Genomic DNA, 17,235 nt, shown 5'->3' with positions numbered 1-17,235 from the left:
AAAAATGCTTAGGGTAAACCCTGGATCACACCTTTCGCGTGTTAATAATGCATGCATTGCTGCTGTGGTTGCTGGCTTGAACACCACTGTGTGAATGCCACAGGCTCCTATTGGATACTGTATGTGACATAGCTCCCCTGCCCATACAAGTTTCACAGGGCAATCCTACATATGTCTCCTCCAGACATATGCCTCATCCGGTTCAGTGGGACTTACTACCAGATAAGCATGTATAGGAATGGAGCCTCATTTGGGTTTTGTTCTAATTTTAAGATCTTCAAAGTCATTTGGAGGCTGTGCACTCTCTCACAGCAAAACACTTGCATGGGAGGGGGTATACATCTAGTCAGATTTTGAAGAAGAGGGTGGAAAATAAAAGCAGTTCTACCTTTAGTCCAGGGGTGTCGAACCTCTTCCAGCTTGAGGGCTGAATTCCATTTTGGAGAAGCTCTCAGGAGGGGGGGGGGTGCATTCCAGTGGTGGGTGGGGCTGAAGGCAAAAGGGGCAGGACTCCAAATACAGAAAATACCTACCTATTTTAGCTCTTACTGCCAGTATCTAAGCCTCACGCTTTTTACAAAGTTTGCTTTGTTTGCAGCCATGCTGGGTCATGTCAGAAGCTGCGAGTTGGGATGGGACACAGGCAGGGCTCTCCTCCCTGCGCCTAAATAGAGCAGCCATCCCTGCCTGCATGAATGTGTCAAATCCCATTTTAAAGCCATCAAAGCCGTTGGCCACCACCACCACGGCTGCCTTTACATTAAAGAAAAAACCCTCAGTCCTCCCTTTCTGGAGCCTTTCCGCGTTTACAGAAGCTCCCATACGGAGACCAAGTGATTGCTGAGAGGGGAAGCTTTTAATTTTCAAGGTTCCATAGGACTCAATGAAACAGCACCATCTGGTGGCTGTTTTAATTGTGTAACATTCCGACTTTAAAAAAATAGTTCATTAGTTCCAGATCTTTTTGAGATGGAATAACTAGGAAATACATCTGGATGTGCCCTGGAGGTTGACGATGTCATGAAAGGACCCACAAACTTCCGTGGGTGAGCAATCTCAATAGCAGAATAAAAGTTCCATGTGAAGGGGCCCCACATGTGTAGCAATGAGTTCCACTACTTAATAATATGTTGTGTGAAAAAATACTTTCTTTTGTCCGTCCTGAATCTACCGCTAATCAGTTTCAAGTTGTAGGCCTATCAGAAGGGGATAAAAAATTATCTCTATCCTCTTTCTCCACACCATGCAATGCATATTTTTATACACCTCTAACATATTTCCTGTTAGTGGTCAGGAGAAGAGGGTGCCAGTGCCTAATTTATACAGGTCAGAGAATTAGCACAGAGTATACTGTCCGTTTTCTGGGCTGTGCTACATACAGCCTCACCAAACGACATGACCCAACATTTATATCTATCTATGATCATGCAGTTCTCCAGAAAAAGTGTGTACTTTATGCATGTTGTTGCAGCAAGAAACCAAACTACATTAAATCAATGCAAAACCCATGAAAATTGGAGACCTTTTTAAAAACAAAAAACAAAAACAAACTAGAACATAGGGAAGAGGCTTACCTCGGCACCATCTGTTTCAAAATTATCCGGGTCATCTAAAAAAAGACACATATTTAGAATTGTATGTCTGTGCCTGTTTGAGACAATATCGATAGCATCATAGAATCATAGAGCCGAAAGGAGGTCACCTAGTCCAGCTCCTTGCTCAGTGCAGGCATCTTGAAGCTACCGCATCCCTGGGAGGGATCAACATGGAAACGGAATGAGAAGTGCTTTCTGGTTATAGCTGGATTTTCTTGAAATTGCTTTGGTCTGTCAGGGGAACACGAAGCAGGAAAAGCAGAGTACACAGCACCTAAAAACCCGCTTCCATGGGTCATATGAAAGCACTTCTCATTCCGGGTAGGCGGAGTAGAATTGAGTGTCATCAACCCCATCAACCCTGCTCAGCGAATGAGACAGGCTTGTTTCCCCAAGAGTTCAGGGCTGGGGAAGCAGAGGCTAGCAGAGGGAGGCAAATCCAGCCCTTTCCCTACGTGCAGGACGTCTGTCCCTGGGCTAGCTGATCAAAATATGTTGTGCACAATAAAGAATACACAGATGGGAAGGCAAGGGTGAGGCCAGTAGTGGTGGCCTTCAGTAGTGGTATTTTGCAGTAGTGTTACTGTGATCTGCTGAAAAGTAAACAATACAGGGAGCAGAAAGAGAAGGGGCGGCCAGCACTGGGAGCGCCCCCGCTTTAGCTCTGTGTAGCCCAGTCCTGTGTGTGTGTCTACTTGGAAGTAAACCTCAGCCTCTGGTTAGATAGATCCAGCAAAGGAGAACCCGCTAGTGAATAGATACTGCTATTTATAAACAAAGCTGCTTCAACATAGCCAGGAAAAGATGGGGGTGCTTGCTCTACTGCGTGGATGGGAAGATCCCAAGCTCGCAGTTTGGCACTTCAGCGCATAATCAGAAGAGCGGAAAAATGAAGGGAAAACATGGCACTGTGTCACATGGCTACAACACTAATTCCTACAGCATGCACAGCCCAGAATTCCATATGTCTCCTATGCAGAAACTGCGAGATCACCATGGACTAAATGGGTGTACTTGCGGCTTACACACATCAGTCATGTTGCATGAGAGCACTCAACACTCCCCCACCCCAAATCCTTTACAAGGAGGAGAAGCTGTTTGAATAATGGAGAGAGCGGGAAGAACAGGAGCTAGGAGCCAAGAAGAAGCAAGGAGAGAGGAACAGTCTCAAGTGGTCTGGAAGACATGTGCTCCTCTCAGGACATGGTATGGAAGAGGCACAGCAAGTGGGAATCAAGAGATTAAACAGTAGGCAAAATGTGGTGAAAGCTAGGTTAAAGTAACCCAGAGAGACACCTAACAGTTCAGGGAATGAGATAGGATGATCTATGATAAATATCCACAAAGGTTCTTGCTGAGGTTGCAACGAACAGCAATGTTGATGTCTGAAAAATCTAAAACCATGATACATGTTCAGAAGGACAGATCATCTTCCATTTGAATTTCTTTTGCTCTTTTTGGGAACAGAATTTGAGCAGATACCAAAGCAAGCAGTTGTCAGAATCTGTCTACAAAAAAAAACGGGGGTGGGGGAGGCCCACGCATTTGGATAACCCTATGAACATAAAGCTGCCAAAATCCCTTGTAAAATTGAGTATGGAGTTTGAATAGAGCTTAGACAAACAGCTTTCCAAGCAGTTTAGAAGAAAATATGATAATAAAGGTCTTCTCTGTCATGCTTAAAGAGATATTGGTTGAGGATGCACTGAACTAATAAACACATTACCTCAGTTCAGGTTAATCTGCCATCCCAAACTGCAAGGCAACCAATTCTAACCCCACCTGGTTGGAGAGGCAAACACTTCACTACTAGCAGAAGGCAGAAAATCCTTCAAGCAATGACATTTCTGCTGAAGTTAAGCAACTACATCAGAATTATAAGAAGATTAGACAGGTCCATGGAAGACAGACACAGCAGTGCCTATTAGCCACGTCAGCTAAAAACATATTCAGAAGGGGGTTAATTGATTAAAATCAAGGACAGCAATACAATCATTTTCACACATGTACACTAACTGTGCTGAGTTTGTTTTATTTCTCTTGTGATATGAATATAAACGCGGAACATTCGGGTTTTGTTTTTAAAAGAACTCTCTTCTGCTTCCTGTCACACGTTATCCACATTCAGACTTGTGCATAAATAGCACAAGGGGGCCTCAAAGGCACTTGTGGTATCAAGTGTTAAAAACTCCCAAAATGTGAACCACAGATTGCTCCAAAAAGTGCCCAGTGGTTGCAGGGAATTCATACGAGGGGTAATGGCGACGCAAATGAGCATGAAGAATAGGTCAAAAATGAAACGGAAGGAAAGCAGGAAGGAAGACGGAGGATACTGGACTAGGAGGGTGGCTGGCTCTGCCATTAGGGAGACTGTGGCAGTAGCCTCAAGAGGTGGATGCAGGGGGAGTGGGTAGCAGAGGTTAGGTGTTGGAGGTCAGAGCTGGGTGTATCATGTGGCCTGTCCTGCATCCCCTAAGCTACCCTGCTGCCCTCAGGTGTGGTGAAGGACACTGTTCTGTCAACAGTATTGAAGAGTCAATTGCCAGTCCAGACCGCTTCTGTACATTGAATGGGGTGTGTGTGCCATCTTGTCCTTCACCTCAGACAGCAAAATGTCTTGGGCCAGGCCTGAGAGAACTGCAGTGATTATGTGGCTTCGTTAACTGGTTTTATCAGCAGCTCCTTGTGTTCCTTTTTTTTTTTTTTAGGGCAGCTGGAAAGTTCTCAAAAAAGGAATTCTTGACTAAGAGAACTCAAGTCTTTTATCTCCATGGCCCAGACAAGATTTTTAAAAAGACATGTATTCCTTTCAAATGTTACACTTTCCTTTCTTTCTTTTGGCAAACACACAACACAAGACTGCAACATGTATCCATAAAGTGTGAAGCAGCCCATAGCAACCACAATTCAAGGTAATTTTGGAAACCTCCTCCAAGATCTTTTCAACCAATAGGTAATAAAGCTATGATCACACAGAACCTTTTGTAAGAAAAACATATTTGACCACAAATTATTTGTTTGTAGAATCCTCCACACAAAAGAAATACCTTTCTTTCCAATACAGGCTGAGCTTGTATGTGGTACATACCTTGGTGAGAGACATGATGTTGCAGTTGAGGAGGTCCTTTTGGGAATAATAAACAGATTACATGGGAGATTTACTGATCTGGTAAAGACAAGATGTCCAGAAAATTCAGTTTGTCATGATTTCCAAAAGGAAACGCTTAAGGATGACAGAATGTTGCTACCTGAGTAGGGTGGCCACTTATGGATTACCCCAAAAAGAGGATAATAATTTTTATAAAATGTGCATGTGCTAATTTATATGTATAGATGTGAATGTAAAAATAATAATTAAAATTTAAATAGAAATACAGTATGTCTCACCATAGTGTGGAAGACTGTGACCAGGTGACCTGTGTGCCTGCCTGTTCAGGTGCTAACTGTTGATAGGAAACTGTTGTTATGGTTCATTTTCTTTAAACTGGAATTGGACAGAACAGCCCTTCAAATAGAGGACACCTTCAAATACAGGGTGGTCCTCTGGCAGCCCTTCAAATAGAGGACACCTTCAAATACAGGGTGGTCCTCTGGCAGCCCTTCAAATAGAGGACACCTTCAAATACAGGGTGGTCCTCTGGCAGCCCTTCAAATAGAGGACACCTTCAAATACAGGGTGGTCCTCTGGCAGCCCTTCAAATAGAGGACTGTCCTCTGTAAAAGAGTTCACATGGCCACCCTAAGATGTGAGCAGATAGGCCTTCTCACTTGACTTGGGTAGAAACATAACTAATTTGCTTGCACAGGACAACCCAACCATTAGTAGGGTGAGATATCCTGCCTCAGGCAGCCAGATTTGGGCAGCCATTAACAGGCCACAAATTGTCAGTTATGTAGATTATTATTACATTTTCCCATCATGCGGGATACTATTTGGATTTTCTGCATCAGCTACCAAGATGCCATCAGCCATTTTTCTGCCTGCCCAACAATCTTTTAAGCCATCTATTTACCATGGGTTGTCTCCATGAGTGACTTACTCCAAGCTGGCTGCGTTTGGATGTCATTAGGGATACATGATGTCGTGGCCATCCTGCAGCCACTCCAGAGTTTCATGCCAAAAAAAATGGTTCTTCTGAGACTACTTTTAGTCTGATTGTTTTCCTTAATTCTGCTTGTCTGTGCTTCTGTTGTGGTGTGCACCATCCTCTGCATTTACTCCGGTGATAGCCCTGCCCAGGGGTGTGTCTTTCACCTCACTAACCCCAGTCAAGGAGTATTTCCCCAATGTTTTCCCTGCCTGCATTTCCCCACTGTTTCCGCCATTTCAGGGCTGGCTGTCAGAATTCTGCGCTACCTCATAGCATTTACTTCACCTTGCCTACCACTAAACTCTGGTGGCCATCCCCACAAAGTATAGGTGTGCTCCAGGCAGGCCTCTAACTTCTTTTTAAAAATTAAAACGTTAAACCAAAATAGCGCTTTTGTCAGCAGTACCTACACCTCCCCCCATCTCGCTATCTCAGTATGTCACTATCTCGCATTTGTCCAGCAATACCTATATCCCCTATCTCACTACCTCGCTATGCTGCTATTTGGGGGCATAGCTATTGCTGGACAAATGTGTGATAGTGGCCTAGTGACATTGAAAACCCCTTTGTAGGTATGATTTTTTTAACTTCTTCCTTTTGGGATGGGTGATTTCTTTCATGTCTCTATGGCTCTATCACACATCGCAATTGCACGATACAGCACTTGTGTGATAGAGCAAATGCGTGATAGAGAAATCACCCATCCAGAAAGGAAGGTTTTTAAAAAATCACACCTACAAAGAGGTTTTTAATGTCACTAGGTCACCACCACGCATTTGTTTAGCAACAGCTATGTCCCCTATCTCTCACTATGTTACTATCACACATTAGCACTATCGAATGATAGGTACAGAGTGAGATAGTGGTTTTAGAGGAGGAGAAATAAAAAACAATTGGTGGACTCAGGCATAGCTTGGGGAAGGGGTCTCCTCAAAAGTAACTCCCATTGTGGTCAATGAGGCTAAATTTCCATCCATTGCTTTACGAGAGTATCAGGGGAAGGAAAAAGGTGAGCCTGGATGGGGGAGGCTTTCTTATTGGTTGAGCAGCCCCTGCCAGTCTGATGACATTTACTCCAATCCCCCCACCCCATCTGGAAATATGTTCTGTGAAGCGATTTATACTGGAGCGGTGCACTCGCTCGTGGAGCCCTGCACGGACCAAAGTGCACCAAAGCCAATTCCTTGAAAAAAACCTCGGTAAGCCTCCCTTTGCTTCTCCTTCCGTTGTCATGGAGACAGTGTCCATGATAATGCAAAATCAGATCCACAAAGAAAACAAACTTACCTGTAAACAAGGGGAGGCTGCTGTACCACCACCAAAGGATCAATTCAACTTTGATCCTTTGGATCAAAGGATCAACTGTACATCATTGAGAAAAGTGAAGCTCCTCTCATTTCCCCGTGTGTGTGTGTGTGTAGGCGCGCGCACGTGTCGCAGTGGTGGGGAGGCAAACCAGGTTCCAGGGGAAGGCTGAAGCAGTGGCGACAGCACAGCTCTCCAATTTTTACCACCTACAGAGCAGCATAGCCATTCTATCTTCCCAGGCTGTCACTAGTCCACCAACAACATTGCTTTGGGTACTATAATCCCGCCAGATTACATGAAATCTATCTGGCTGGCATAAAAGTCAGGCTGCTGTCCACTAAATAACAATATTATTTGTTATGTATTTATTTGAAGTATTTGTAAGCTGTGTTTGGAGCTGTGCCCTCCCAAAGCAATGTAGAGGAGATGTGAACATCTTGTAAAACAAGTGACCAGAAATGTCTACTCACTGGGATCAGTGGGAGTTACAACAGAATCTTCTATATATTTACTCAGAACTAAGCTCCATTGAGTTCAATGGGACTTACTCCCAATAAGTGTGCACAGGGCTTCAGCCTTAGTTTTGCTTTTCTGGTTACCTCCAGTCCATCATAAAGCTGGGCGTTATAAGTGAATTCCTCTGCATCCCTTTGCCTTTCTTCAAGTTTACCAGATTTTCTGTGGATTTTATCAGGAAACACAGGACACTCCCAGATGGAAGGCTGCTGGCGCTAACAGTCAAAAGACATTTTGCAGCTACTCCATCTTTTTCTCCTTAGTGGATTGGGGGTGGGGGGAGGAGAATGGAAGACGCAGTGGGAAAACATGGAAGGGTTATAAGTGGAAGAAGTTGGAGGGCCCCCCCCCCATAAAATTCTGTTAATGGGGCAGGGCAATTGCACAATAAAGACCTATTCTGGAAGTGGCCATTGGTGGTTTGTTTTTTTTAAGCATTTTTGGAATATGATGTTCGGGGAAACAAGATGGTCTAAGGAATTTGACTTAAGGCTTAGAATTACAGGACTTTGTAAAAATGCTCTATTCATTTCAAAAGAATCTTCATCAAAATAAATTCAGAGAGCAACAAATTGAACTCCTTATTTTAAAACAGGGGTGGGCCACTTTTGGCCCTCCGGGTGTTTTGGGCTGCACCTTGCAACAGCCCTAGCCAGCATAGCCAATGGTGAGGGTTTATGGGAGTTGTAAGCCAACAGATCTGGAGGGCCACACATTACCCATGCCTGTTTTAAAAGCTCATTGGACTTCTCTCCATTAATTTTAAGACAGAAGTTAGTTGTCTATGTTCTGTATGAAAGGGGACTTGTTGGCCTTAGCAGTTGCATTCTAGAGCACACGCTATCACAGAATGCTCCTTACCTGATCTTTGTCTGGCATATTAAGAAAACGGCATGGGAGGCAGTCAGGAAGCATTCCAACATTATTAACTAATAAAAGGAAGCATAGTAAGTAGAATTACACAACTAGATGGTACAACTGACTTAATGACCCAGTTCACATGTAAGAGCTGTGAATCGTGGGTTAATTAACCTACGATTTGCTGTGGTGCATGCCGGGTGTGAGCTGCTTCAGATTTCAATATGCAACCTCCAATTGACCCCACTGTAGGTTGCTCCATGATGTGTGAACCCAGACACTTTGGGTTGTTTGTGGGTTAAACAACCCAAAGTTAATCTACGATTGGTTCTTAGGTTAACTTTGGGTTGTTTGATCCACAAATAATCCAAAGTTTCTGGGTTCACACATCACAGAGCAACCTACAGTTGGGAAGATTGGAAGGTGCATACTGAAATTGGAAGTGGCTTTCACCCAGTACACACCATGGCAAATTCTGGATTAACCAACCCACAGTTTGCCACCATCACATGTGAACATGGCCAAACTGAAGGTAGAGCCATTGCTCAATTCACTCGGGTTAGTTTTTATACAATAGTAAATGAATCTCAGATCTCACGGAGATCCCAAGCAAGTTTGCTGACTTCGTTGGGATCTCCAACCCCCACCCATTCCACATACAAAAGCAGGACTGGACCAGCAGCTGAATCTTACTTCAACATTGGTGACAGAGCAGCATCCTTCTGTTGGTATAGAGCAGAAAAGCCATTTCAGCCCAGTCTTTGACATGACATGATACTGTCACTTTAAGAAGTTCAGCCTGTCAACTGACATAAAGATGAGCCAAAAGGGCTTGCATCTTTGGATTAATGGAAAGTACTCAGCAAGCGATCTTGTCATGAGAAAATGTACCTCTGGTCACATAGGAAGAGATTCAAAAATATGAATTTATCAAATAGCACCAAACTAAATGCCTCACAATTAGTTTAGGCATGGGACATAGACATGATTATACCTAGGCAAATAGTTGCATGCTTCCATGGTGTTACATGGAATCTGTGTTAAGTGCAGAAGCCTGATAAAGGCTTCACACCTTCAAGCACTGCAATAACTGAGAAGTACTGTCGTAACTGGACTTGGGTCCATCTTACTGAGTCTACTATCTGTGGTGCTCAAAGCCATTTTTCCCTTCTTTTTGTTTGTTTTGTCTAAGTTGAACCCAGAGTGTTTTCCATTGGACCTTTTTGTCAAAACCCTGTAACAACCCTGAGCTCTGGCATATGGTATTCCCAGCCTCTCAAGGGCAAGATGCCACTTTGTTGAAATTGCTCACTGAAACCACTTGGGTCCATAGCCTCCCAAGGTCTGGAACCATAGGCTTGCTCTTTGGTTGCTTGACAAGCCTAGTTGTCTTGACTGCCTCTGTTGGCTCTTGCTCCTCTGCTGAAACCACTTTAAGCCATGGAACCCGGTGTTCTGCTGCAGAGCCTCATAAAAACCTTTTCCTTCAGAACACAGGCTCTGGACGCCTAAGGTCCCCGCTCTACCTGAAGCGGTGACCTGCATGCAGCCTTTTTCAAGATGTCCTTTGCTGTAATTTCAGGAGTTTTTCCACACCCCGGCCCTGTTTTCAGGAAGGATCCAACAGGATCCCAGGAAAGGTATCTCTCAGTTCTGCTCTATTTTCATGAGGTCATTTCCCTACAAATCATAGTCTCCACCCCTGTACCTGCTTTTGTATCACGTGTTTGTGTATAGACATTTGGTCTCTCTTTTAAACACGTTTTTGGTCGGAAGCCCAGCCACTTCATTGCAGCCTTGCCCTGGTCATCCAGCAGTAATGATTGCAGCCAGATTTTCGTTTCCGTATTCTCCCTGCTTCCTCTTCATGCCAATCGTGGGCGAGCCAAATTCTCCAGAAAAGTTGGCTTGATACACAATGTAATCTGAAGCCTTGGTGGCTTCCAGGGTTCATAATAAATAGCTCGAAGAGAAACCCAGAACACAAGATACTAGAAACTGGTGTGTGTTCAGTAAAGATAGCTACTCTGTCCTGCCCTCCTCTCGTGCCACGGCAAATGTAGGCAAGGATTAACTTTGGTGCATGGCCCACAGCCAGAGACAAACCTCTGCAAGCTCTTTTCCTTATCCCAATCGGGCAACCCCCTTCCCCAAGTCTCTTTCCCTCCTTTTTCATTCTCCCTGTTAGTTCTAGGGCTCTAATTTGCCTGGCCCCAACTCCTGAAACCAGTGGTGCAGCTAGGTAATGTGAGACCCTGGACTTAATGGTCTTATGCCCCCCTCCCCCCCGCCACCCCTTAGACAGCTTTGTATATTACTTCTGTGGTGAAGCACACTACGAACATTTCTCTTCAGGCCTGCAGTTCCAATTTGGCCCACCTAGAGTTCCCCAGATGGCCCCGCCCCCTTCCTGTGGGCCGCCCCTTTCATTTGACTGCCTATAGTTTGGTGATTTCCTGGCCTTTGTAGCTTTTTCCCATTCTAAAAGGTTGAAATGCCTCTACTGAGGCATAGTTACTAGCAGTCGGAACTTTAAGCTAAAATACCCTGGTATTTTTGGCATTTTGCTCTGCTCCTTTTGCCCTCAGTCCTACCCACCACTGTAATATGGCCCCTGAGAGCTTCTCCAAAATGGAATTTGGCCCTCATGCTGAAAAAGGTTCAACACCCCTACTATAAGAGCTAAACATTTTTGATTAACCAACCGTTTGATTGCTTTTAATGACAGGTGACATATTAAATGCTCACCATAGTTTTCATCTTCAAAGAATGTCTTACACATTTTATTAATTCATAATTTTGGCTTTCTAATATATTGCAACAATTAAAATTTTTTTATATACATAGGAACAAGACATTTCTCACTCCAATCTGAAGTAACCCTTGAAAATCCAATTAACCCTTGGATAGCTTACCCAAAACTCCAATTTCTAATCCTTGAAGACTTTCTTCAATATCATCATATATGTCCTTTTTGGTGAAGTCTGCTTGTATTATTTTCACTTTTTTCCCTGTGGTCTGCTCTGCATTTGAAACAAAAATACAGTTCTGTGCTCTTCAAACTGGGCTGGCTGCTGCTAGAACAACAATGGACTACTGCACAGAGGCAGTATGATTCTTCACATACACGCTCACTGCTGGTACACTGTCAGGGGGACATCTACCCTGTGGAGCTTTCTGTAGCATACCATGGGGCCTGACACATAAGTACCATCCCACCAGTGGGACTCCTTCTCTGTCAGTGAAGTGGCGCACTGCATCCAAAGGCTCCTCAGCCAGCCTCTGGCGGGTTTAGAATTGCATCCTAAATCTGAGTGTGGCTTAAACAATTGTTTTGAAGAAAAGGTATACTTCTTCTGTTTTTAGATGGCACATGTCTACATCGAAGCAGAAAATCTCCCATTTGAAAAAGGGGGGGGGAATGACTCTTCTAAGATCTTGTCTGCCATCTGCAGTTTTTATAAGTACTTATATTAAAAAAATAATTACCATTAAAAATGAGTTGCCCCGTTAGCAGGAGATGCCTTTTTACCTGATTTAAGAGTGCAGTGCAAAAAGTGAGGAGCCCAAGCAAAGGAGCACACCAATCTTGGAGCCTCCAATCTTTCCCAAGCTCTTGCTGGCAGGGCAGAAGTAATGATGGACCTGGGTTTTGGCTTTTCCCTCTCTCCATGGAGCTGTTTTTGAACTTTAACACAAGCAATGCAGTGGGAGGGAGTTCATTTAGACCAGTTCTTGAGCCGGTCTAAATGCCCCCATGCTGTTGGGGGCCTGGTCAGTGGTTGGGAGGGCTTAGGATCCGTCAGATCCTTGGCCTCTCCCTCCCCGTCCAGTGACATGCCCCCAATATGCCCATTTCCCTGCCCTCTATGAGATCAGAGTTCCAACCTCACAGTGGAAGCCACCACAGAAATCTGTGTGGTGGCTGGGTGGAGCCAGGAGCAGGGCTCTGACATCAGGAAAACTCCTCTGAGGTCAGAGCTGTGACTAGGTTTTCCCCAATCAAACCTATGACCTCTGGGACGCTGTCTAGAGACCACAGGATTGCTCTCTAAAAGGAGTTTAAATGGCTTAATCTAACCAATTAATCGGATAAAGATTGCTGCCCTAATTTTCAGTTTGTCCATCTACTGATCACAACAACATTTTAACAAGAACAAGCAAACAAAGAAACAAACACAGGAAGCCATGTTAGTCCATAATCCCCTGCACCTCGACCGACGGTCCCCGCCGCCAATCCACAGTAGGGCAATAGCATCTAGCTGAGCCTAATCAAATTAAGTCTGCTCCACCCTCCTGCACTCCATCTTAAGACTGTGACCAAAGGCAAACTTCCGTGTCTACAACATCAAGTCAGCTTTTCTCCCCCGCCTGCCACTTTGCTTAATGTGCAGCTGATAAAGAATTCTAAAGAACTGAAAGTTTGCTCACTATTTTGTAGCAAAGGTAGCAGCCCACTGCAGAATATGAAAGCAAGATGGCAAGAAGCCATAGCTATGTATCGCTCATGGTCACATGTCCAGTGTATGCTTACAGAATGCAGCTGTCCTTCAAATGTTAGCACACACTGCATGGACACATGAACGGCATGCTGGAAACATAACTTGCCGTGTCACGTGTGAAGCATCCCAACACTGATATTAATTGGAGCCAAATATAGAAGCACACTGTATGTGCTCACAAAACTGTCCATATGTGCCTAGAGCAGCCTTTCCCAACCTGGTGCCCCCTAGTCGTGTTGGACTACAACTCCCATCATCCCCAAGCCAGCATGAAAAGAACACTCTCATTTTATAGAGACTTACCAATTTCAGAGGCTACCTTCTGCAATTTTTCGAGTGTTCTGCTAATCAAAACAATATTTAGTCCACGTTTGGCCAGCTACAAAAACAAGTTGTAAACATATTAATGTTTCAGAATTGACCAGGCTGTGATGTGATAGAGCAATTTCAGTGCAAAGGTCATTATGCTTTCATTAATGACATTCTGTGAGAAAACAACCCTAATCACCAAAAGGAACTGACCATCTTGTACTATCTTAACTCTTGTCAGAACATTTCCCAGATGCTTGCTACATTTCTCCTGATATCCACAAATATGTGGAATGCCCAAGGGCAGCTGAAAAACAAAGCAATGGCTAGATTTCTAGTTGTACAACGCGAGTCTGAGTGAATTGGGAAATTCTGACTCCTAGAGCCTTTCTACAAGAGGCTTTTATTATGTGCTTGTGATTTCTCACTCACAGTAGTTTATGGGTCCTTTACATGACATTGTCATCCTCTCTCATGCTTCCATGCTTTATGACCATTTTCACTTTTTTCCCCTAAAAAAAAAGTCTAATATGTTTTTCTGAATGGTGTTATAGAAACCTAGTGTAATTGCACAATTGTGCTATACCACACTGCCACCTAGTGGTTGTATAATGGAACATATAGAAGGGTAGAAGAAAAAAACCATGGAAAAAAATCACATGTAAAGGAGACGATCTTAATCCTGCAAAGAATCTCGAAGCAGAAGCCTCGATAAAGGTGTGGGTCAAAAGCCTCATGTAGAAAAGCCTCTAATGGCAAAAGTATAAAAAGGTTCATATGGGCCTTGATCTTCAAAATGATGACCAAGGTTCACTCCCTCCCTATTTTATGTTATCGTCCACCCTCTGTGAAGGTCATGTCCACATGAAAGTAGTGGTGCAGCTAGGACTGGATCTTAGGGCCAAAGTCCAGGGCCCTCCAGCCCAGGGGACCCTCAAATGAGCAGCCAGAGAGCAGCAGGTGATGATGGCATCAGGGCAGCAGAACCAAACTCTATTTTATTATTGTAGTCACAATGGTGCTATGATTTAAGTGCATTTAAAATGCAAAACTGCACATGATCAGATTATTTCTTTTTAAAATCAGTATTGGCAAACAGTTTTTTGTTGTTGTTTTAACATATAAGGAATGTAAAAGCAGTTGCAAAGCATGGAATGGAATGGCGATGGCAGGGGGAACAGAAGTGTTGGTTGTGTGCTTCACAACTGAAGCAATACACATGGCCATCTAAAGGGAGTCTCTCATAGGACTTTTCTACATGAAGCATTTATTGTGCACTCATCATTCCCTAATTATGGTTGTTTATAGGTTCTTTAGACAATGTCATGACCTTCCAGTTTTGCTTCTGTTTGTAAATAGCACTTTTGGCAAATTTCTTAGAGCAGGGAAAATAGGGAATTATTTCTGATGGTGAAATAAAATGCTGTTTCCATTTGTGTATTTGTGCTATTCCGCTATACCACAGTGCCACTTAGAGGTTATGTAGCAGAAAAGCAGGAAAGGAAATGCTCCTCATGTCATGCCTTGATCTCAATTCTGCAACAAATATGAAAGTAGATTCAGTGCATTAACAGCCTCATGCAGAAAGCCCTACAATTACTTAGCTGCACCACTGCATGAAAGCTTCAGGTCTTCAGTGTTAAGCAGAACACAACAACATCTCCCCCCCCCCCGCAAAGAAGGTTCCAGGTTTTATAATATGTGATACAACATTCCTTTGACAAATTGTGCCTCCACACTGATCCCATTATTCCCTTATCTATGAGCTGGAGTACACACATTGCAGTCACTACAGAGGGGCTGCCCAAAACAGCCTTATTTGGGAGATAGTCCTTAATCTGGCTGAAACTGAGGGCTTTTCAACATCAGATTTTTTATCTTGCAACTTTACTGGGGCTTCTGCTTCCAGATTCTTTGCGGGCTCCTTACTATCATATGATAAGTTAAGATGGGCTCCTTCACACACACTTCCTGGGTTTGTTTTTTTTAGGAGGATTGGCTTTATCTACAAGTTCTATATGTTTCATTATACAGCCATTAGATGGTGCTGCAATTATAGTGCCGCTTCCTCTTTACACAGACAAATTCAAACCGCTTCTTTTTATTACCTCATTCTCTCAGTTTCAAATTAAGCTGAGGAAATGGTAGGTAAGCACAGGAGAGGCACTGGAGGTTGACAACGCCATGTAAAGGACCTGTAAACTTCCATGAATAACCAACCTGAATTGCAGGATAAAAGCCCCATGTGGAGAAGCCCATAGAGAGATGTATTTATTTTAACAATTCCCAGAGGGGTAATTCTGTTGCAGCAAAAACAATGAACAGTTTTATGGCACCTTAAAGACTAACAAATCTGTTCTGGCATAAGCTTTCGTGGACACTCCCCACTTTATCAGATGCATGATCCCATTGGATAAAGTGGACAGTGTCTATGAAAGCTTATGCCAGAATAAATTTGTTAGTCTTTAAAGTGCCCAAGACTCTTTGTTATTTATTTTTATTTATTTTTATTATTCACAGGATTTATATAGCACTCTATATCCAACAAGATTACCAAGCACTGAGGATTTATCATGTGGAACTCCATCGTCATGTTGCTCTGAGTATAGGCACACTTCCAAGGTATACTTATACCACAATCCTATACATGTCTACTCAAAAACAAGCCCCATTGAGTTCAATGGGGCTTACTTGCAAGTAAGTGAGTATGGGATTGCCGCCTTCAACAAACTACTGTAGGGTGGGGCAGATTTCAGGCTTGTGGGATCTGCTCTTTTTTGTTTTTACAAGAATCTTGGAGGTCCAGCAACCTGATCCAGGTGCCAAACAGAGGCTGAGGTGGGTGAACATATGCTAAGAATTAAAGAACAGGGTGCCTCTGAGCACATGCTCAGCCCAAGAATATGTGATCAGTGCCAGAACCATATCCTTTCATACAAAAATCCACTCCTGGTTTTCCTGCCCCAAGTTTGTTTTTGTTTTTTTTGCGGGGGGGGGGTAGTTGTTGCTGTTAGACAATTAGGAGTCAGAAAACATTGCCAATTTAGTGAAAATTACCAAGAGATCTAGCAGTATATCCCAATCCAGTGGAGGCTGGTGGCTCCAATTTCAGTGGGGCTGTAAATCCATTCCAGAGGACTCTGCATATGGTTTCACAATTTTTCAGTCAGAACCAGACAGAACTCTAAAGGAGCTATCGAAGATGCTGAATCCTAGCCTCCAATGTCCTGATCTCCCTTCTGCTCACCTCGATGTACTCTCTCTCAAATAAAGATACATCCCTTGACAAGGCTGCAAGAAAAACTGTGAAACCATATGCAAAGTCCTCTGAATACTCTAAAGTGTGATATACATGTTAAGTAATTTTGTACAAGTTTATCGTACCTCAAAGGCATAGGCTCTTCCAATGCCATCTCCTGCTCCAGTGATCACTAAAAAATGAAAAGGCGAGGAAGAAGATGTATGATATTTAGTTGCCTTGTTCTTTCTTGCATTTTAAGCATCTTGATTGGGGGTGGGGGGTGTATCCCAGACTTCTTTGTCAATATGTAGTAAAGCCATATATGGTATAATGGAGTAGTGGGGATAATGCAAAGTGATCTAATCCAGGGAATAGAATAGAGGAAAATGTATTACAGAGCAGAGAGATGCTACCACCTTACAAGATGATGTTCTTGAGTAAATGTTTGTGCCTAAATCAGTGTGACTCAGGATTCTTTTCATTCTCCAATGACTACACGGATTTCTTACCCACCAAGGTGAATATAGATGTATAACAACAACAACAACAATAATAATAATAAATATGGACTTGTCTCATAAGTTAATGTAAGCCATTTCACAGAAGGAAAGGTGTCCATTCCCTCCCCACTAAATTGGGCTAGGATCCAGTGTAGGCTGGTGGCACCAATGTCAGTGGGGCAGTGATCCACTCCAGGTTCAGAATTCTAAAGGAGCTATCCAACTGGTTCTGACTGAAACCTGGAGCGGATTCACTACCCCACTGACATCGGAGCCACCAGCCTCCACTCCTTGGATCCTAAGACAAGTTAACTT

General features: G+C 43.5%; 1 protein-coding gene across 3 annotated transcripts in view; it reads right to left on the bottom strand.

Moving 5' to 3' along the window:
* The window catches only part of HSD17B3 (hydroxysteroid 17-beta dehydrogenase 3), a 36,252-nt gene that overhangs the window by 15,978 nt on the left and 3,039 nt on the right, over nucleotides 1-17,235 (bottom strand). For 2 of the 3 annotated variants that reach the window (XM_084834093.1, XM_084834094.1), the window contains exons 2-7: nucleotides 16,564-16,610; nucleotides 13,174-13,249; nucleotides 11,284-11,391; nucleotides 8,372-8,439; nucleotides 4,684-4,719; nucleotides 1,575-1,609 (exon numbers count right to left, since the gene is read on the bottom strand). In XM_084834093.1, coding sequence (XP_084690219.1) covers nucleotides 1,575-1,609; nucleotides 4,684-4,719; nucleotides 8,372-8,439; nucleotides 11,284-11,391; nucleotides 13,174-13,249; nucleotides 16,564-16,610 — 370 coding nt within the window. Of the gene's footprint in view, nucleotides 1-1,574; nucleotides 1,610-4,683; nucleotides 4,720-8,371; nucleotides 8,440-11,283; nucleotides 11,392-12,580; nucleotides 12,738-13,173; nucleotides 13,250-16,563; nucleotides 16,611-17,235 lie in introns of those variants that run through there. The other variant, XM_084834095.1, reaches the window with a different exon arrangement.

Source organism: Heloderma suspectum, chromosome 2 (genome assembly GCF_057233095.1).
Source record: "Heloderma suspectum isolate Gila_16-S chromosome 2, 16-S_ref, whole genome shotgun sequence".
NCBI classification, from domain to species: domain Eukaryota; kingdom Metazoa; phylum Chordata; class Lepidosauria; order Squamata; family Helodermatidae; genus Heloderma; species Heloderma suspectum.
The sequence above is the reverse complement of the archived record's forward strand: the minus strand, read 5'-3'. Positions and strand labels throughout refer to the sequence as shown.